General features: G+C 40.8%; 2 protein-coding genes across 4 annotated transcripts; one reads left to right on the forward strand and one right to left on the reverse strand.

Annotated features, from left to right (window-relative positions):
- The first annotated feature begins 489 nt into the window (after nucleotides 1–489).
- ANKRD37 (ankyrin repeat domain 37) lies at nucleotides 490–6,033 on the forward strand. Of its 2 annotated transcripts, XM_079990080.1 has the most exons (5): nucleotides 490–1,110; nucleotides 1,343–1,495; nucleotides 1,970–2,061; nucleotides 4,335–4,561; nucleotides 5,823–6,033. In XM_079990080.1, exons 1-5 carry the CDS (start codon nucleotides 1,084–1,086, stop codon nucleotides 5,825–5,827), a joined length of 504 nt encoding a protein of 167 aa, XP_079846206.1. In that variant the 5' UTR covers nucleotides 490–1,083; the 3' UTR covers nucleotides 5,828–6,033. The 2 variants fall into 2 exon arrangements, with proteins under 2 accessions (XP_079846206.1, XP_079846205.1); XM_079990079.1 differs by lacking the exon at nucleotides 5,823–6,033 and having other exon boundaries at nucleotides 491–1,110; nucleotides 4,335–5,261.
- A 393-nt stretch (nucleotides 6,034–6,426) lies between these two features.
- UFSP2 (UFM1 specific peptidase 2) lies at nucleotides 6,427–21,426 on the reverse strand. 2 transcript variants are annotated; one of them, XM_079990054.1, is made up of 12 exons: nucleotides 21,204–21,426; nucleotides 19,790–19,868; nucleotides 17,822–18,005; nucleotides 17,661–17,727; nucleotides 16,986–17,143; nucleotides 15,771–15,963; nucleotides 14,604–14,750; nucleotides 13,858–14,022; nucleotides 13,090–13,214; nucleotides 10,932–11,008; nucleotides 7,169–7,293; nucleotides 6,427–6,659 (listed from the first exon to the last, which is right to left on the reverse strand). In XM_079990054.1, the coding sequence occupies exons 1-12, from the start codon at nucleotides 21,237–21,239 to the stop codon at nucleotides 6,573–6,575; spliced, it is 1,443 nt and encodes a 480-aa protein (XP_079846180.1). In that variant the 5' UTR covers nucleotides 21,240–21,426; the 3' UTR covers nucleotides 6,427–6,572. The 2 variants fall into 2 exon arrangements, with proteins under 2 accessions (XP_079846180.1, XP_079846181.1); XM_079990055.1 differs by lacking the exon at nucleotides 21,204–21,426 and adding an exon at nucleotides 20,711–21,033.
- Between the last annotated feature and the right edge of the window lie 6 nt (nucleotides 21,427–21,432).

Here is a 21,432-nt window from a genome sequence, read left to right on the forward strand (position 1 = left end):
TAGAGCCTGTGGCTGATCATAGAACTTAAGATTCCTATTAGGCTGCCCAGCATAGCTTTATCCTTGGCTAACTGGTTCTAGCAGGTATAACTCCCAGCTCTCAAACCATTGAACTGATTACCACGAGGTCCTGAGCCCAATTCAGTATTAATCTTTAACTTTTGATGCTGCAATCTTAAACACACTTGCTAATAAATGCTAAGCCCCACTGAACGCTCTTTAAAGAAACATGCCTATAACATTGAGCTATGAAGGCTGAAATGATCTGGGTCCAGGATATCTGAAGAAGCACTCCCCCATAGGCTTTCTCATACCTTAAATAAGAGAGGAGCTGCTATGGATGCCCCTTCATTCCGAGCTTTTGTGAGCAGTGACACCCAGCCAGCCAGACTTCTTTGTGATAGCATCCACTCTTTTGAAGCACCTTGCTAAGAGAGGCTCAGCTGGCTACCTCCTTCCCTATATCCAGGTAAGCGATTATAGTGTTGCTTATTAATTTTTTTAGTGCCTTTATGGGTAGTTGACTGTTTTAATGCTTTGCATCATTATCTTTTCTGGTTTCTGGCCTTATTTCTTTGCTTAAGTATCTCAAATGCATTTTGTCCAAGACCCACTTCAGAAGGAAATGTCAATGCTTATTACAGAGGGATTGTTTTGCTTCCTGCCTTCTTCTCTGGAGGATGCTGCAAGGGGAGGGGGGCAGACTGCGGGTGGCTGAGTGTGTGGGTGTGTGATACGTGTCCAGCTGTACTGTGCTCCATGGCTGCCCCACCTGCCATAAGTCTTTCCTGTTCCCTCCCATCTCATAAGCATAGCAAACACAGGATGCTTGGGGAAAGCAACAGCAGGAGCCAATCAGGACACAGCAAGGCGGGTCGAGTGGCATGTGCTCTTGTTTGTGTACGTGCAAAAGACAGCTCCTGGCAGAGAGGGCGGGATTGCAGCTAGAGTGTGTCTCTGTTCTTTAGCTGGCACTGCTAGTCTTGGGTTAGATTCACTGGATAGAGTAAAGCTGTGCTGGAAGTCAACCAATCCAACCACAACTTTTGCCACAAGTGTACTGGAAGAAGGCAAGAAGAAATAATGTTACTGTTGGATTGCAACACAGAGGTAATGCTTGGAAAGCCTTTCTTTTTAATGTCTTGTGTTTTTAGATTTCTAGATGTTAACCTTGCAGGTTAAACTCACAGACTTTTAAGATCAATGAGAAGTCACACTTCTACTATGCAGCAAATGCTTCCATCATTTTCTTCATAATTTATTGGGAACCTTGGTTTTTGCTACTGAGGGTAGCATCACATCTAGGAACAATAAATGTTTCAAACATTTATCTGACTTGTAGGCTGATGGGCAGAGCCACCTTCTGGAAGCTGGGACTGAAGTGAATTTAGCTGCTGATGGATTTTGTCAGTCCCCAGCTCATCTGGCTGCTTGTGGAGGACATGCTTTCTTCCTACTTTGGCAACAGCAGACAGGAGCCAATCTGAACCAACAGGTATAAATTATGTTTTCTATTTTTCAGGAATGCAGTCCGGTTCCAACAGACCCCATCCTCTTAAACAATAGCTGTCCATTCTAGTGTAACACTTAACACTATGAACAAGGTTGATGCAAAGCTAGATATGCTAGAATAGTTTTGATAGTACTCCGGTTTAGCATATACTAGGTGCCATTGTATAGCAAAATGTAAAAAATCCCTATTTGGGGAGAGAGTAAGTTTGGTTACATTGCACATATTTTCCCAGTGGGGCCCAATCCAGAGAACTGTGGGCTGTATGTCTAATTTTGTTGCAGGAGTTGGTCTTGGTTTGTGAATTGTGCCCTTAAAGATAAGGATTTTTGGATTGGAGATTGTGGCAATTTTAAGTAGTACAGCACTACGCTAGAGATCCCCACCACTTTTATAGTAACTGATTACAACCATTATGTATGGCTGTGCTTACAAAAGGAAACCTCTCTATTTATTCAGGACTGGATTGGGGAAGCTCCAATTCACAAGGCAGCTAAAGTTGGGAGTTTGGAGTGTCTCACTTTGCTGGTTGCCAGTCATGCTGACATTGAGTAAGTGTACAAATTCAATTACTAATCACATAATGTATCCAAACAAAGCTATGGTGTTTATATTGAGGAAATGTGAATGGAGATTTGAATATGAATCCTAAAGTTAGCAACAACAACAAAAATAGCTATTACAGATCTCTTTAGTTTTGGGAAACAATGCAAGGGGAGGGGAATTATTACAGTGGAGTTATTTTGATTAAATAAAATATGCTGTACAAGTTCGAATTGCAGTTTAATTTACGAATAATCACTTGCACACAACTTTTACAATGGCCTTTGAGGCAAGTTTGGTAAAGGATGGAAATTTAGGTCCCGATATACTTTAGTTAGATATACTTAAGTTTTACTGAAATCAAGGGGGCTTAAGATTAGCTATGCCTAAATTGTCATGTTGATTTCAACATAACAATCATGACCCTTAGTTAGATCAGAGCCATGTAGCTCTATCTTACATGATGTGGATAGATTCCTCCAAGTTGGTAGGCCCACCACCTGCCTCCTTGATCCGTGCCCGTCTTGGCTGATTAGGGAGTGTCCAGATGTTGCGCAGACCCCCCTGGTTGAAATTATCAATTTGTCCCTTGACACGGGGACATTCCCAGGGGAACTGAAGGAAGCAGTGGTGTGTCCACTCTTAAAAAAAACTTCATTAGATCCCTTAGACCTATCCAATTACCGGCCAGTTTCAAATCTTCCATACCTGGGTAAGGTAATTGAGAGAGCGGTTGCTGAACAGCTTGGTAGGTTTCTGGAAGAAACATCGGCATTAGATCCATTTCAGTCCGGTTTCCGTCCTGGTTTTGGGACGGAGACGGCTCTGGTTGCCCTAACAGATGATCTCCGTAGACAACTGGATCGAGGCAGGTCAGGACTGCTGATCCTTTTAGATTTGTCAGCAGCCTTTGACATGGTCGATCATGATCTTCTGGACCACCGCCTCGCAGACGTGGGGATACAGGGCATAGCCCGTAACTGGTTGTGCTCTTTTATCTCTGGTCGGGGACAGAGGGTGGCACTAGGGAGGGAAATGTCGTCGCGCCACTCCTTGGTGTGTGGAGTGCCGCAGGGCGCAATTCTCTCCCCGATGCTTTTTAACATCTTTATGCGCCCCCTTGCCCAGATTATCCGGAGCTTTGGGCTGGGCTGTCACCAATATGCTGATGACACTCAGCTCTATCTGCTGATGGGTGGCCACACTGACTCGACCCTGAACACACTGACCAGATGCTTGGAAGCTGTGGCTGGATGGTTTTGTGGGAGCCGATTGAAACTAAATCCTTCGAAGACAGAGGTCCTATGGCTGGGTCCGGATGGCATGGGGATGAGGGACCACCTCCCTTCTCTTGCGGGGGCCCGTTTAGTGCCATTGCCTTCCGTTAAGAGTTTGGGTGTAATCCTTGACGCCTCCCTTTCCATGGAGGCGCAAGTTACAGCAACAGCCAAGATGACATTTTTCCACCTTCGCCACATCAAGCAGTTGGTCCCTTACCTTTCCCGCCCCGACTTGGCCACAGTGATCCATGCGACGGTCATCTCCAGGCTTGACTACTGTAATTCGCTCTACGCGGGGCTGCCCTTGAAGCTGTCCCAGAAACTCCAGCGGGTACAGAATGCTGCAGCGAGGCTCCTCACGGGGTCTCTGCCATGGGAGCACATTCACCCAGTGCTTTTCAAGCTGCACTGGCTCCCGGTGGAATACAGGGTCAGATTTAAGGTGCTGCTTTTGACCTTAAAGCCCTTCACGGCCTAGGACCCTCGTACCTACAGGACCGCCTCTCCTGGTATGCCCCAAGGTCCATAAATAACAACACCCTAGTGGTCTCAGGCCCTAAGGAAGTTAGATTGGCTTCAACCAGAGCCAGGGCCTTTTCAACTCTGGCTCCGGCCTGGTGGAACGCTCTGTCTCATGAGACCAGGGCCCTGCAGGATCTGATTTCTTTCCGCAGGGCCTGTAAGACAGAGTTGTTCCGCCTGGCCTTTGGCTTGGAGCCAATTTGATTCCCTCCCCCCCTCTCTTTTTTTTTCCTTTTCCTTCTCCTCCTGCGATGAGTCTACATTTTAATATTTTAATGTTCCATTATTTTAATGTATTTTATTTTTGTTTTTAAGTTGTAATCATTCATCTTGTTTTTATTATTGCTTGTAAGCCGCTCTGAGCCCAGCCTTGGCTGGGGAGGGCGGGGTATAAATAAAAAAATAGTATTATTATTTACTTTATTATTATTGATCATTCAGTCAAATGTATTGATTTTGTTTTAATTCTCTTTTCTTAGCTTGTGCAATAAGAATGGTGAAACAGCAGAAGACCTTGCATGGGCTTTTGGATTTTTGGACTGTGCACAGTTCCTCAGGAAAATGAAAAACATTCAAAACAGGAAAGCAATAACACAGCTTAGTTACTCTCTGCATGATGACAGCTTGCTTAAAGACACAGAGGCAAGACAGAAACGAGCATATGAAAACAAGAGATCCATAAGCAAGAAGAGGAGGAGATCAAATGGTATGGCATTTAGCTTTCACTAGACAACAGATACAAGGCAGCTTCTTCAAAGCACAATGTTTTATCTGACACAACTTCTATCTGATAAAAGATGTATCAAACAGGCACAGTGAAAATGGACATATTCATTTGTATAGTAGGCTAGCTTACACACCCACACCCCTCTAACCTGGCAAGCAAGAAACCAGAGTTCAAGGGCATGTTCCAGCCATGCAAAAACACTCAGGTGGAGGGTGGGGTTGAGATCAAGCACAGCTGGTGTGTTGTGTGGCCTGGAGAGAGCCCCAGGACCAGACGGGAAGGCCTGGAAAGCCACATTTGACCCCTGAGCCCAAGGTTTCTCACCCCTGCCCTAGGACACTTCAATCACAGTAGTGCAAGTACAAAATATATTTCAGATACTGTTAGTTATGCAACCTAATCCTGAACAGGCTTACTCAGAAGAAAGCCCACTCGATTTTAGTGGAAATTCCTAGTAAGAGTGTTTAGTATTACTGTCCCAGTCTAGGAACCCTATCCGTCCTCCTTAAACAGCACCCATTTAATATTACCTCCTCCAATGTGAGGAATACAGATTGCACACTTATATAACATTATATACCAAGTGTCATTTCCTCACCACACAGCAATATGCACTTAGAATTAAGGAGAAGGGCTCCTTCCAGGACAGGTAACAGGTATTTCACGTATCTGCCTAGGCCTTCTCAAAAGGTAAAGGTACCCCTGCCCATACCTTCTCAACTCTCTTTTAAAGGCTACCGCAGCCTCTCTTGACATTTTGAGAACACAGTCCCAAACAATTTTTAAAAATGTTTACAGTTCATAGCCATATTATTGTGTTCTTATGCTGCTACTGTATACCTGGTCATCTCCACTCATTTTAATTGGATGATTTGTTCTGTGTGTTCAAGCGTTGCTTTTGTTTTGTTTTGTTAAAGTTCTAAGGGGATTTTTTTTGTTTAAAAACTCTCTATGGTCATTATGCTGACTGCTCATATAAGTTGGAAAAATGACATAAAATGTTCTAAACAGAAAAGAAAGCTGTAACAACCTTGCCATGGTGAATCTGTATGCAAGGGGTGGGGGGAGAGCATCTAAGCTGCCAAAGGGAGTGGGAGTAAGCAACTACCTCCCACAAAACTGATTTCTAAGACTGAGATATGCCAAGCTGAAACCGAGTGCTATGTATAGGTTAGCAAATGCTTAATTCAGATGCACGATTTATATATGAAATACAAATATTCTCTTTGCATTTAAATAGAATAAAGATGAAGTCTTCGATGTCATGTGAAAGTCAATTACTGCAAGAAGACGTGTGAACACCAAGAACTTTACAAAGAAATAAGTCTGCATCTCAAAACCAAATATTTTGAACAGTGCCTTCTAAGAAGGAGAATGGGTTGCTTCTTGAAGAAGATTTTAAAAAATATTAATTCCTGTATTCAACACAATAAAATATATATATGTATAAACTGTGCCCTCTCTTTCTACCATCTATGCCCCCAGTAACTATGTGACATCTAGCACTGATTTTGTGATTGGTATTTTGTTCCTTCCACAACAAATGCTCCACATATATACACACAAACACACTCAAGGAGTGCAGAGGAACAAAGATGGTATATTAAAAATTAGCATTGTTATGAGGTCCCAAGATCCACTTTACAATTACCTTTAACCAATGTTCAAACAGAGGATTAAAATGTACATGATTTTGTTGAGCAGTGTATACTCTGAACAGATGTATAGGATTGCACTGTTAGGATCAGATTATAAATGCAGAAAAGCCAGCTATTAGGAAATAACAATGTTTAATAGTCAGGTTTTATTTGAACCCCCCCTCCCATTATTTGGACTCTAATATATTGGATTAGCATATTTATTTTAACAGGTGGTGAGCAACATAATACTATGTTAAGGTAAAATAAATAATCACCGCTTAAGTGTGTTTGTGTACCTATATGTATTTACAGAACTTCCGGTAGTTCACCATGATCATCTAAATAGCCATTTAAATAGTTTTTGGTCGTTGAGGAAGACACAGGTTATAATAAGCATCTTTGTTCCAGAAATCTGGACCCTTCCATCCACACCAGCCCTGTATGGAAGAAAAACAATACACTATTAAGTCTGTTGCTTCTAATAAAATAGCTGGCATTTTAGTAAAATTGATATGAATGTCAGAGGTTTTGTTCTACTAATTCATACACACAAAGGATAACGAAACACCTCTTGGTTTATTCAGCTCTGTTGGGAATGTGCAGCAGGAAACCTAGGCTTGCAATTCCTCTTCTCTCCCCATCATGGCCAGATTGGAAACTTTTGCACCCACTTTTGATTAACTATTGTTTAAAATTATGTCTGAAGCCTAAATTGTAATAAATCTTAAGCATGGCTTATTGCAACAAACCAGCTTCATAAACAATGGTTTGAAGATAGCTTGTTTCCAAACAAGATACAGTTACATCACCATTTGTCAGGTAAAGATGAAGCAAAAAGTCATGGTTAATGATAGAGAAGTGAATCGCAGACTTTTTAAAAACATGTCACAAAATGTTCCCTTTCAGTATTAACATATGCATTTGGAATGTGAAGGCAGAGTCTCACCTTTTCTAATATAATATGCAGATCCTCTGCTCCGGTATAATGTGGGTCCAGGATCAGAAATCTTATGTGCCCTGTGATCTCATTCCATGCTACTCCTAATATTGTGTGAGCCAAGACTCCACCACCTGAATAGAGAAGAGGAGAGAAAGAAGATGGAGAGGTAAGACAGTATATTCAAAGACAAAAATATCATTTGCTAATCATACTTTTAAATGATCCTCTGAAGTCAAGCAGGAAATTTTCATTTCTGAACATCTAAAAGTCAATTCTAAAAGCCTTTCGTGGAAATGAATGGTAGAAGAAAACTGGACAAAGGCCGGGTTGGCGCCATCGCCGAATGGCGGACTCCCTCCGAGCTCCGGAGGGAGTCTGCTCGGGAGGGGCTGGGTTCTACCGCGCTGGCGACGCGGGGACCCTTAAAAACCATGGGCGCTGAAACCCATGGGCATGGTGACTCGGCTGGCACCGTTTGCGCCCCCCCCCGACCACGCGAAGGAGCCTTTTTAAAGGCTGCGGAGCGGGTGACAGGGGGGGGGTGGTGCTGTGAGTCCTCCGCTTCCCCTGCCGAGCGAAGCCGCATGCCATTTGGCGGAGAGCGCTGACTTCTTCCATTGAAAATCTGGACTTAAAAGAACAACCCGTGAGTAATTGGAACTTGGATTAAAAAGGGGAATAATTTTTTTCTTAAATTCGGAGCGAGCGGGGGAGGTATAAAAAGGAAGTCAACCTCCCCCCTGTTGTAGAGGAGCTAAAGCAAAGGACCTGACAACTAAGATCGAGCGCAACCTTTTCTTTTGATAAAGATATTAATTTCGCGATGGAAAATTATAAGCTGGGCTGGAGGAGAAGAGTGGAATGTGAATTAAAATATAACCCCCCCCGGAAGCCCCGGGAGCGATCCGTGAGAGCGCCTGGAGAGGAGAAATAGAGGTTTTGACAGCTGTCAAAGGAGCTGCCAAAACTGAAGAACAAAAAGAGAACTTTGTTACGAGGACTTTGCTGGTTACATTTGTTATAAATTGGATATAAACTGTTTAAAACAAGGAATAATAAGTTACTTTGACTGGTGGGTGAGATCGGGAATGAAACTGAGTTACTATAATCCCTCTAGAGGAGCTGTGGGTTATTACAAGTATCGCTGGCATGGAATTTGAATCGGACATTTTATCTCCTGGGAAACTGCAGAAATGGAACACTATTTTGTCTACAGAGGTCTACACACTAAAGGAGACAATAGATTTATCTATTGAAGAATGGAAGGGACTTGACGTAATGTTTTGTTCCTGAATAACAAAGCCTCTGTAGAGGAATTACAAGCTTTTTGGAATTAGAACATTTGTGCAGGAGAGCAGGGGGAAAAAAGAAAAAAAAAGAGAAGAGAGAACATCAAGAACAACAAGAAAAACAAGAACTGGACAAAGTTGGAAGATAGACTCTTTCTAAGATTGGACATTTGAAATTAAAGATGATTAAAAGACGGTAAAGATTACTAAAAAGACGGCAAAGCGGACTGGTGAAGGATTATGGCTTAGATTATGGTTCAGATGTGGGAGCTCCAGGAGACAGTGGATTTGATGGACATTGGGAACGCAACCGGGAAAGGGGGGAGGGAAATTTAGAATCCAAAGGGTGTTAAATTATATTTTATTCTTTTTTTAATTCTTTTATGTTAATCTGTATCTTATATTAAAGAGGGGAACTCGTGGAAGGGAACAGGTCGATTTTAGGGGATGGGAAAATATTTTTTAAATTGGGTTAATGATAATAATTTTAAAATTTGGGGTAAGAATTTGTTGAATCTATTTGAAAGAATTGGAATACAAGAGGGGGTAGGGAGGGGGAAGTCCTGGAAAGATGATATTGAAAATAAGGCCTTAAATTTGGATGTTTTTCTTTTTTTTGTTATATTTGAAAATCTTTAATAAATATTATTAAAAAACAAAAACAAAATGGAACTGTGCAGGAAATAAGCTATTATAGAGAAACATGCACAGGACTGAAAATAAAATGAGTTAACTGAGAAGGAATTCCAGTTGTGTTCAATGGGGCTTACTCCTTAGTAAGTATATTTAGAATTGCACTCTGTTTTGTTTTCAGCAATATAACCACTCAAAACAACTGATAAGAAAACATCATGTATGATCCTTAAAAAAAAGTCTTTTCTAGAGGTTAGGAAGTCTAAAAAAAAAAATGCCCAAACAGTATGAAACATCTGCATAAAACAGGGTTTTTTTTTAGTGTCAACAGCAAGTTGAGAACAATGTGCTGAACAGATGAAAAAAGGAACAAGTGAACACTGCATTTTCTGTCTCTGGAGGCTGACATAAGAGCACATCAAGTGGACAAACATAGGCTAAAGCATAACATTGTAAAAGTAGGTCCTTTATCTTATTGGATGTTGACGTACACTATCCAGCTCATAAGTTGTGTTATCCCATTAGTGGGAATGGAAGTTGTGTTGTTCCACCATGTGAAGAGCACCACTCTTGTGATGTTCAAATTGGGGCTGAGAGAACTGAATCATTTTGCTCCCACTCCCTCTTCTACAACCTTGGACCCTGGAAACTGAATAGAATGTCTAAAATTACAGGAGACACCTTTGGCAGCTGATGTGGAAATCATCTGAAAATATGCCTGGGTGCAGTACATCTTTGCCACAGGTGCCATTTGTGAAAACAGAGGGCAAGGAAGACATTCAAATTGTATGGATAATTACAAGGTCTCTTGGAAAGTAAGTTTAATTAAGCCCCATCTTATTTCTTAAGGTGGGACTTAATTAGACTTACTTTCCAAAGTAAGATGGGACAAAAACAACTAGTGGATGAAGGTCACCTACAGGGGCTCTTATCTTGCTTAAGACTCCAGAAGATCTTTTTTCATTAAGGAGCCGCACACGGGATAAAAAATAAAAATAAATCACAGGCCAGATGTTTCTTTACTGCTGTTAAGCCACTTCAAAGCTATCTAAAAAGCAAGGTAAACAAAAGAAAGACCATGATTCACAATCATGTGGTGATAGAGGTTTTTGTTAAAGATTCCTGACAAGCTCTGCTTTTAAACACTGCATTCCTATGTGTGTTTACTCAGAAGGATGTCCAGTTGTGTCCACTCCCAGAAAAGTGTGCATAGGATAGGACTGCAGTCTAAAAGAAGTTACTCAATTTATAGCTTCCCAGATGGGAAATCATTAAGTATATCCTGCAGACTTTAAAAACAATTGGGGAAATAATATTCTTTTTCAGTTTCTAAGTTAGGGTCATTATTCTGAATAACAGATTTCTTAGACAGTAAGGACCAGCAAAAACATATCTCAGGAATAGCTTAGATGTTCTTAGGAAATGGAACATTGAACTAATAGACTCAACATGTCAGTAGTGAAAAAAAAGTTGCCACAGACATAGCTTTACATTCTAAGCCATGTGTTCCAAATTCTCAAATGATACAGCTCTTTCCAAGACTGCATCACCTCAAAATGCAAATAGAGGATCACATGACTGAAAGGTGTCTATTTATAAAAAGGAAAATGTTGGTAGAAGCAGCTTTTCCTGGATGTGCTATTTTCTCCCAGAAAAAATAGTTGCAGAACATTCAAACATTTAACAATCAATCCCTTATCTGTGTGCTAAAGTAGCACAGTCCCAAGATAGGGGTTAAGAAAGTAACCTGAATCTCCAAAGCCAACACACTGCTTTTAAAGGGTCAGTAGCATATTTAGAATAGAAAAGTTGGGATAATGTGGATTGGGTGGTATTTAAAATCTTACCAATCATCACTGGTGTTCCCTCAGTCTTGAAATGATTAGCAAGTTCTCTTCCCTGAGAAGCCAGCTCAGACCCTTGGCTAGAAGAAAAAAATGTCATCATTTTCAACTAGTGCTTAAATTGGGGGTGGGGGGGTTCATAAAAGCCACAAGTTCCAATCCATTATATTCCTCACAATCATGCACACAACAGCCTGCTAAAAGCAGTAACGTCACAAAAGACTGAGCCCCCTCTGCCTCCCCCCGACCTGTGTTTTGAGCATTGCTTTCAGCAGTACCCACCTATGGTGTGTTGCAATGCATTCCCCTGAAAACACGGTAGTCAGAACTACTGGTAATGTGTAAGTTGTAGTATTCTCAGTTGAAAAAAACCACCTCATTTTAAGTACTTCAACAGATAAATGGTATACTGGACTTTCCTATTTTCACTAGAGAAATACAGTGGTGCCTCGCAAGACGAAAAGAATCCGTTCCACGAGTCTCTTCGTCTAGCGGTTTCTTCGTCTTGCGAAGCAAGCCCATTGACTGCTTAGCGGCTTAGCGCTATTAGCGGCTTGGCGGTTTATCGGATAAGCGGCTTATCGGCTTAGAAAAAGGGGGGGGGAAGGAAAAAACCCCCGCAGGAACTCGCAAGACATTTTCGTCCTACGAAGCAAGCCCATAGGAAATTCGTTTTGCGAAGCACCTCCAAAATGGAAAACTCTTTCGTCTAGCGAGTTTTCCGTCTTGCGAGGCATTCGTCTTGTGGGGCACCACTGTATTGGAAGGAATGATATTGGCATTGCCACCTATGACAAATAGTTTGTTGTTGTTATTGTTTAGTCGTGTCTAACTCTTCGTGACCCCATGGACCAGAGCACGCCAGGCACTTCTGTCTTCCACTGCCTCCCACAGTTTGGTCAGACTCATGTTGGTAGCTTCGAAAACACTGTCCAACCATCTTGTCCTCTGTCGTCCCCTTCTCCTTGTGCCCTCAATCTTTCCCAACATCAGGGTCTTTTCCAGGGAGTCTTCTCTTCTCATGAGGTGGCCAAAGTATTGGAGCCTCAGCTTCACGATCTGTCCTTCCATTGAGCACTCAGGGCTGATTTCCTTCAGAATGGAGAGGTTTGATCTTCTTGCAGTCCATGGGACTCTCAAGAGTCTCCTCCAGCACCATAATTCAAAAGCATCAATTCTTCGGCGATCAGCCTTCTTTATGGTCCAGCTCTCACTTCCATACATCACTACTGGGAAAACCATAGCTTTAACTATACGGACCTTTGTTGGCAAGGTGATGTCTCTACTTCAAATAGTTACCAATAGTTATATAATCTTCATGAAACTATACAGCATACAGGTCAGTGTATTAAGCTGCACTCTTCATAACACAAATTAGGAACTTATCTAGCTTGGTTTTTCTCTTTGCAATCACTTAAAACAGCACATAAACTACACATTAAAGGGAAATCTCAAGGTGTTCTATGTCTGCTATGTCTGTCAGTCCCAATAATAAAAATCTAAAGTAAATTGTATGTTGCTTCTAACAGTGACAGAAAATAACATTAGGATATTTTTTTACCTCGAAACTGGAATCAATTTTACAAAGGTTATAGTATTATATCAGTGGTAAAAATGTTGTATTTGGTCCAGAATGAAATTACTATTGAATAAAATGTCCTGTCTTTAATTCCATTTTAGAGTTGACCACCATAAACAAAATAATCCAGAATCAATATATTTTTACAGTCTCTTGATAATGAGCATAATGGTCATTAAATGACAAAATATCCAATCGCTATCCACTCAGGTGCTGACTGTTCTTCTTTTTGTTAACATGGAATCTGGTGCCTTATCTGTCATTGAATGGTGTATTCTATGATTTGTGCTTTGGTATTGTGGCTCATCCTCTGAGGCACTTGTTTCTTCTCCCAATTCTTGAGCCATTTTGTTAGAAATTAGGAACAGAGGAAGTTACCATACACTGAGTCAGACCATTGATCCATCTAGTTCAGTATTGTTTACACTTCCTGGTAGCAGCTCTTCAGGGTTTCAAGAAGCAGTTAATTCCCAGCTTTACCAAGAGATGCTGGGGATTAAAGCTGGAACATTTTGCATGCAAATCATGTGTTCTGCCACTGAGCTGCAGCCCTTCCTCAGTTTTCCCCATGAGTATTCCTACCTGACAAAGAGTATTTTTGAAGTTATCCCTAGGAGTTGGTTCAGTACAAGCTGCACTTCGATAGAACCAATCCATTGGCGTGATCCAACAAATCCTGGTTGCTTGTCTCCAACATCAACTAGAGCCTTTGGAACCACCACAAACGAAAATACAAAAGTAACAAGTCATTTGTACCATAACTGTAATAATAATAATAATAATAATAATAATAATAATAATAATATTTACCTGTCTACTACTATTTTAAATCTGGTTTATTAGAAACGGGGTAAAGAGGGGAAAATATCTTTACAAAATTAAATAATTATTCATCACAATTGATATGCAATTTTATTAACATAAGGTGTGCTGTGGAAAAGCTTCTTAGGCTAAAATTGACTTAAGATGTTACATCTGACACCAAAACTGTCCCTGCCATAATAAAGTTTGCTTTTAGCCAGTATATGATAAATATCAAAATAGAAAATGTATGTAACTGTAATTTTAGGCTAGACTAGGATCCTTCTGCCCAACATGGTGTATGCAGGAGCCTTTTATCACGTGAGTGTCCATTTCCAATCTAAAGTGGAATGCAGACACAGGTTTGCCAGCTCAGTGCTGCAGTGATGGGGCACAAACAAAAAGTGGAGCACCCAATCATTCAAAATGAAAGCTTCAGAAATGTCAAACTGCATACAGTCTGGTAAGTGTAGGTGAGCTATCCCAAACATACAATTCCACTGGGAGCTGTTGTTTTTCAAGGAACCCAAACCTGGAAGTCTTCAGTACCTGTTGGATTTCCTTGTGTGTTGGTATTGATCGGTCCATATATCCCTGATGCCTGAACCATGAGCATATAGTCTGTAGAGACCGATAGGCACAGCCCCAGCCATTATCATCAATACGATCCTGCATGTAATGATGGTAACTATATGTGCCATATACCACATATACCTGGGTAGGAAAGAAAAAGCACATTGTAGTCCTGCATGTCAGGTTCAGAATATTATTATGATAGTAATTTTGTATTTCAAATTGGTATTTTTATTGCTGCTGTTACTAATTTTATTAAAAGTATTTTTATTAAAGATTTCTGGGGGCCATAAAAACCAACAACAATATGCTACTAAAGGGAAGAAAGGATGGAGAGCCAACAGGAAAGCAAGCAGAATCAGGTAGTAATTCTTCATAATTTGTCATAAAGTGTTTAATAGCCATGTGGAACAGCCATTGAGAAAGAAGTCCAGGGAGAGCTGTCTAAGAGCAGCTAGTCCCATCATGTGTTCTGTGCTGTCCCCCCTTTCCTTTCAATACTGCCAGTATATTTCCCAGTAGAAGACCGCGAATTTGTTTGCAAATTAGGGGACAGGAACTAGGATACCACTTAGTATGCATGCACTAGGAAGAACCATCGATGACAAAATTTTAACTGAAATTCCCAAGAAGAGCCTCCCAGTTCTCTTGCAATGCAGTCAGCATATGTACCTGTTTCCTTATTGGGCCATTAGATGAGAGCAAGTACAAATGAAACTCACCATCCCAGACTCTATACCAGGTGGGTTGAGATGTACATGTGGGTTCCTGAGATACCCGTCTTTGAATGGTTCATCTGGAAAATGATAGGCATTAGCCCTTCGGAAATAAGGTCTGTCAAACGGTAGATTAAACCGTCTATGTAATTCCTAAAAGCAAGGTAAAAATGAGAGAGAGTGTATCCATAGAGAACAGAAAAGCCTTTGCAGATTTCAAGCCACCCAGATTCTCTGAAGGAAGAACCAGATGGTGTGAGAGATGTGCGGACGACACGGAATCCAGTAACCTAGCATTTCTTCTTTCTCTTTGCCTGGATAATATGTAGAGGAAAAAACATGTGGCTGCATCACGCTCCAACTTTCTCTCACCCCCCAAAAGCAACCCATGAAATAGCGCAGGAAAAGGGAAAGCTTGGAATTTGATGACATCACATTACACATCCTTCATTTCTGTGCATGTTACCAGAGGAGGGAGCAATACTGCACTACAGCTTTTGGCAGTAGCCACACACATATATTGCAATGTCTGCCTTTGTTTGTACTGAGTGCCCAGCACACACTATAAGGAATCCCTGTGCAAATACAGAGCACTTTGTATATAGAAAAGACACACCCACTCTTCTCAGGCCACACCCCCACCAGATGTGCTCCATACATTTATTGAAGACTTTTGCCTGGCTGGAAGGTCTCCTGCATAATTCCTCTTGCTTAACTGGATGGAGGTTGGAGAAGCAAAAGTGAATGAAGAAAACTGGTTTCTGCATGGCTGTGAGGTACCCTATTTTACAAAGGTAAGCACCTGAGTTATATCCACTTGATCCACTCACTTTGGACACACCCAGCATCAGCATGCAGCCCAAGGAAGGTTTCCTATGGAGGGATGTGACCTTCAAGCTGAAAACAGTCCCCCACTCTTGTGCTATTTTAAAAATATCATAGTCGGAAAAACAGTATACATCATAATCTCTTATGGCAGTAGACATAGGCCACTTGATAGTAATGAACTTCAGTACATAGAACCTAACATAACTTTTTAAAGGCCAGTTTAGTTTAATAAAGGGAACTATATTTTATTAATATTATATTTTATTAATAATTATATAAAGTAATACTATTAACTATGCCGTGTTTTGGTCATCACCATCCAAACAATCTTTCAACATAAGGTACCTGTCTGTAAGTCTCCAATTGCTGATCAGAAATGCCTGTAGGATATGAGACTGTTACAAGGTGTTTTTTTCCTGGTAGCATGAAATGAAATTGTTCAGGCACCACAACAGTTGTTCCTCTCATATATTTCAAAATGCACTTTTCCATATCAGTTAGCTGTGTATGAATCGCATTCACCAGGAGACTTCGTACACTGCAAGATATTGATGAAACTATTTAAGAACACCAGAAAATCAGAATTACTTTCTTACTCTCAAACTATGTGTATTCTTCAAGAGATGGAGAGAAAGTCCCTTAATAAGCTGCTTTGCTACACTTTATACATAAATACTGGGGTTAATAAGAATTGACCGGTGAGTGTGCATATGCGAAAGAAGGCATGGAGCATGTGCTCAAGATGACAGAATTGATAGGGGATTTTGCACATTGGTCAATGTTTTAGATTAGAGAGTCTAATAAAAAACTTAGGATACATCTAAACAGCTTTTTGTCGCCTTTTTAGATTTATCAGCAGCTTTTGATATGGCAGACAGAGACCGTATCAGGAATCAACTGAAAGAAACCAATACAGATTGAGGACTACTCGTTTAAATTCAATAATGACATACTGGCACATATATAAGAGTAAAATGAGCCTGCCTATTGGCACCTAGTCAGTTTAATATTTATATAAATGGCAGTCTATATATTGAAAACAGAGGATGCATGCTCCATTGCAATACATGGCAGGATTACATTGTACTGCATACTATCTCTTCCTTGCTTAGGCTTGAAGCAACTTTTTAAAGGGTTTATAACATTTTGTATGCATAAATATAAACTAGCACTACCCAAAGTTTACCAACACTGTGCCTTTTTCTTCTCGTATCATGGTGTAGCTGAAATACTACTTCTCTCAAGCCCAATGAAGATAACTATACCCTGCCAGAAGATTTTAATTTATTTCCAAGTGCATAACCTCTAGTTATAACATTGGGTTATGTAATGCACACCTTTAGGTATTTCAGTCTTTCTGAACAATCTGCTTCTTGGGCATCTACTTTTCTGAGTAACAAGATAACAATTCAGCACACTTCTTTTCGCCCTAATTATTACAACTGTAGATTTAAGGATGTTATAAAATTCAGCAGAGATATATCCACCTTCGCATGATAAATATGCAAAGATCATACAATAGAAAAACTCAAGCACATCATTTATACATAATCTACTTACTTCCGCCACACTTCTTCTGGAGACACGGAGACAACAGCATCAACTGGCAAGGTCATGCTTATGTAGTGATGCCCCCTGCTCTCCTTTTCAATGATTGGAGAAAGAGGATCTAACGAAGTTGTCATTTCCAGCATAAGATCTATATTTACTATAGGTTGCTGTAAATAATAAAAATTTAAATGTGCAAGCTGTGCAGTTTACTGCCCTTGTTTTCCTTAACAAAGCACAAAATATTTTTTGTGGAGGAAAATATCATTCTTAAAATTGACCATGTTAAAAGGGTTAAACACCTTTTTCCTCCAAGCATCACAGTTCCAATCCAAATTAGGTGCCCCGTAACTGCATTTAAAAGAAATTAAGAGACAAAGGTATCTACCATCTCCTCTAATTTGGCCCACAGACTTGCAAGGAGGTGGGGTAGGGGGTTGAGTTGACTGATCAATCCACTAGTGCAGTATTATATCAAAACAGCAGGACTGCTATGATCTGTTGCAGGCAGATCTGCTGGGAACATGTTAGGATCTGCAAGTCAACAATCACAGATGTGATTTAAAAACTTTATCTGAATGTGTAAACTTCTGCATTTACACCAAATGCATGATTTGGCTATAAAAATGTCACAATGGTTTCACTCACTCAGTTCTACAAAGTCATAGCAAGGAAAGGTAAACATACCAGTTCTTGTAACTTTTTATCTTTCTTTTTTGAAAACCTGCGTTTGTTATCATCTTCCTGCTCAAATCTGAAAAACAGTAATAAAATCAACTTATACTGAGAAATGAGTATACTATAAGAACCCTCAAAAATCATTCTTATTTTTGTTGAGCTATACTCACTGAATAAATCGTAGTATCTCCTTACATGCGGAATCATCTGTAAGCTCTGTTGCAACTGAATTTTTCCCACTATTTGGCCACAGATACACCGAGCTGTGACAGATTCTGAATACCAGCACATCTGAAGCCAGTTTGGCTGAAAGATCACTGAAAACATACTTCAGTGCCTCTTTTGTTGACGAATCTAAAGCACACAGAGAAAACAAAGAAGATGAAAGGAACTGGGGAGATAGTTGCACACTTTAAATATTCTGAAGCATGATGGAACAAAAAGAAATAGTAATTCTTCACTCTCTCACTGTGTATGACAAGAAGCTGTGATTTTTCAATGAAAGTAAAGGTTTAAAATTAAAGAACTTCCTCACAAAAGGAGCAAAAAAACAATGGCGTAAGCTGCTTGGGGAACTTTGGAAACCTGCCCCTTTTGGCATACATGTGACCTAACTTTTATATATGATTTTCATTAATACATCTGATGTCATGCCAAAGAATGTTGCACTTATTCTACAATTCTCTGTTGGCTATTTGCAGTATGGTAGCGCTGCAGAGAGTTTGCTGGGGAGACCATGCATTAAAAAGGGACTAAAAAATAGCTTAAACAAGGTTTTAATTACAAAAACAAAAACTCCTTATACACTAGATACATCAACAACAAACCAGACCCAACTACCAACCCATCCCCCAGGATAATGGGAGAGCTAGGTGCTGCTCCTTATATACTATACCCAATTGCTGCCACAGCTTGATTAACACAACTCAGCAGCACCTGCTATGTTTCACAGCTGTAAGACTGGGTCTCGTTATCTGCTCTGGCCCCTTAAAGACATACACATCAGGTGGAACAATGATGAACCTTTACATTTAAAGTGACCATTCAACATTCTCCTACAGGACAATTCCATCCCCAGTCATATAGCAGCAAACCACAGAGCAGAGGAGTCACTGACACTTCTGCAGCCTAGTCACTCATGTTAGCCTGTCCAACACACACACACACACGACTTATAAGAAGTTTTTTTTTTAATGTAGATTTTTTACACAAGCAGTACAAATTGAAATATAGGCTTATGACCAACTAACAACAGTCCATATGCTTCCTAAAAGTGACTCAGGAATCACTTGCTATTATTGAGCAATATGTTGCAAACTTTTGCTTGATGTATACAAAACAGGATAAACATTTCAATTCTGCTTTTAAAATTAGCAGTGCACCGTAATGAAATGAGCCCAGTAAACTAGTATATGAAAAGTACCCTATAGACAGCCACTTCAGCTTTAGCCATCATATTCTTAAAACACATTTATTTGAAGCTTCATTATTTCCACAGAAATTCAATCTCCTTTAGTTGTCAAAACTATTTGCTAAAGTGAAAGCATAAAACTGCCTCAGACCTACTTGCCCATCTACCTCATTATTGTCTGACTGGTAGTCACTCTCCAGCATCTTAGGTAGAAGTTTTTCCCATCATCTGCTATCTCACCTTTTTAAAGGGAAATAGTCCAGGGACTGAATGTGGAACCTCTGGCATGCAAAGTATGTGCTCTGCCTTCTGTTCTGTGGTATCCTTTACTTGGGAAGGAGGATGGAATCACTCAGCTTCAACTAATTTTTCAAGCAAACCACTTAACAAATCAGAGGCACAAGTGCTTGTGCTGATTTTCTGGTTTATGTCTTACAGAAGCAACTTTGGATGCTGCCCATAAAACCAACATTGGCTCATTCACTTTCTGCTGCTTTGTATTATGTTTATATGCTGATGCAAAACCAGAGAAAGTTATAGTGCAAAACGACCCACTGCTGCTGTTGTGCTAACAAAGCATTGCAACTGTACCTGGAGCCTTAAAAAATATTCCTACCTAGACCCACCAAAAACTTATTGCCCATGCCAATCTGGTTAAAATGAAATATTTTCCTTATATTGGTTTCAGTAATAATTTTGTAACACAGTGTTTGATATGAAGACTCACCATCAGTAGTGGCAAGTTGAAATGCCAGATCAAGACCTCCTCTTATTCTAAAAAGTATGTCCATAGTCTCTAAGATGACCTATTTGGAGGGTAAGAAAAAGTTGAGTTAGTATGAAGTGCTGCTGCTTTGGTTGTAAATTTTCACAAGTTGTGATTGGAGTGTGGCCCATGCCTAACACTCAATTCTACTCTCCATGCATCAAAACGGTATGTTGTTAATGTGCTGAACCTCATTTATAAGATGAAACTAATACAGTACACCTCTACTTCACAATGGAATTGAAATATGATGCAGGACTGGACTCAAACTGAGATTTGAGTGCTCAGGAATGCTCAGATCCAGTCTCATGAGAAGGCCATGACAGCAATCACAAAAAGCTAGTTGACATTTTGTTAATCTTAAGACTGAATAAAAAAGGTGCAACTGTGCTCAAGGAAAATTGTGCTAGACACCATGTTTATATATTAATGTCCAAATTCTCCAGTTTCCCATCTGCTAAGGGAAGCTCATTTAGTATCTATGTGCGGAAAGTGTGCAACAAATGCTGGCCATAGCCACAACAGGCCTCTTCTGTTGGCTCCTATTAACATGTAATCCATAACTGCTTTATTTGATCATTATTTAAGGTTGCATCTTATATGTATTACATGCCATCTCGTTTATTGCAACCCTAGTAAAAAGTAAAGGACCCCTGACAGTTAAGTCCAATCGCGAACGACTCTGGGGTTCTGGCGCTCATCTCACTTTACTGACCGAGGGAGCCAACGTTTGTCCACAGACAGGTTTTCCAAGTCATGTGGCCAGCATGACTAAGCCGCTTCTGGTTAAACCAGAGCAATGCACGGAAACACCATTTACCTTCCTGCCAGAGTGGTACCTACTCTGTACCTACTTTAGGGCTGGTGTTCTTTTTTTTTTACCCCAACTCAGAACTGGGCGTGGACAGGCTGGATTTTTCCTTCACCATCACGTTTATATCCCACCCTACGAATCCACAAAGGAGGAAAAAAGAAAAATGGCAGTCACGGTTCCTCATTTCATCCTCACAACGACCCTGTGAGGTAGGTTAGGTTGGAAGACGATGCCTGGCCCAATGTGAACTTTATGGCCCTGTAGGCATTTGAACTTTTGTCTTCCAGGTCTTGGTTCACTTATTACATTCCTCCGCCTTACTCCATATTCTTGGTGGTGGGGGAGATGGAGGGGTTAATAAACTAGGGGGAATCCTCTCATTGGCCACGCCAACTCCAGAGTTAAATTTATGCCCCAGGAAGGAGGCACTGTTTTGTTGGCAGAGGAGCCCCATGGCAGCATCGCGACCGTCCCCCAGCCCCCTCTCTTCCTCTTCCTTCTCCCCTCACGGCGACCCCTTCCTCGCGCGGGGAGAGAGTGGCGGTTACCCGCGTCACTTACCACGTCCGTCAACGGCACGCTCAGGGGCGGCTGCATGGCCCCTCCCCCTCAACCTGAGGCAAGGTTAGAGCTGCTCCTCTGCACACGCCCCTAACGAGCTGACACGTCACCCTCTCGCTGCCTCTCCAGGGCAAAGCAAAGACACCCTTCTGCGGTTTTTTTTTTTCTAAAAGCCACCGGCGGGCTTGCGTACGCCGGCATCCGGGCTCTTGAACTACATTTCCCGTCA

This window comes from Podarcis cretensis (assembly GCF_951804945.1).
Source record: "Podarcis cretensis genome assembly, chromosome: 9".
NCBI classification, from domain to species: domain Eukaryota; kingdom Metazoa; phylum Chordata; class Lepidosauria; order Squamata; family Lacertidae; genus Podarcis; species Podarcis cretensis.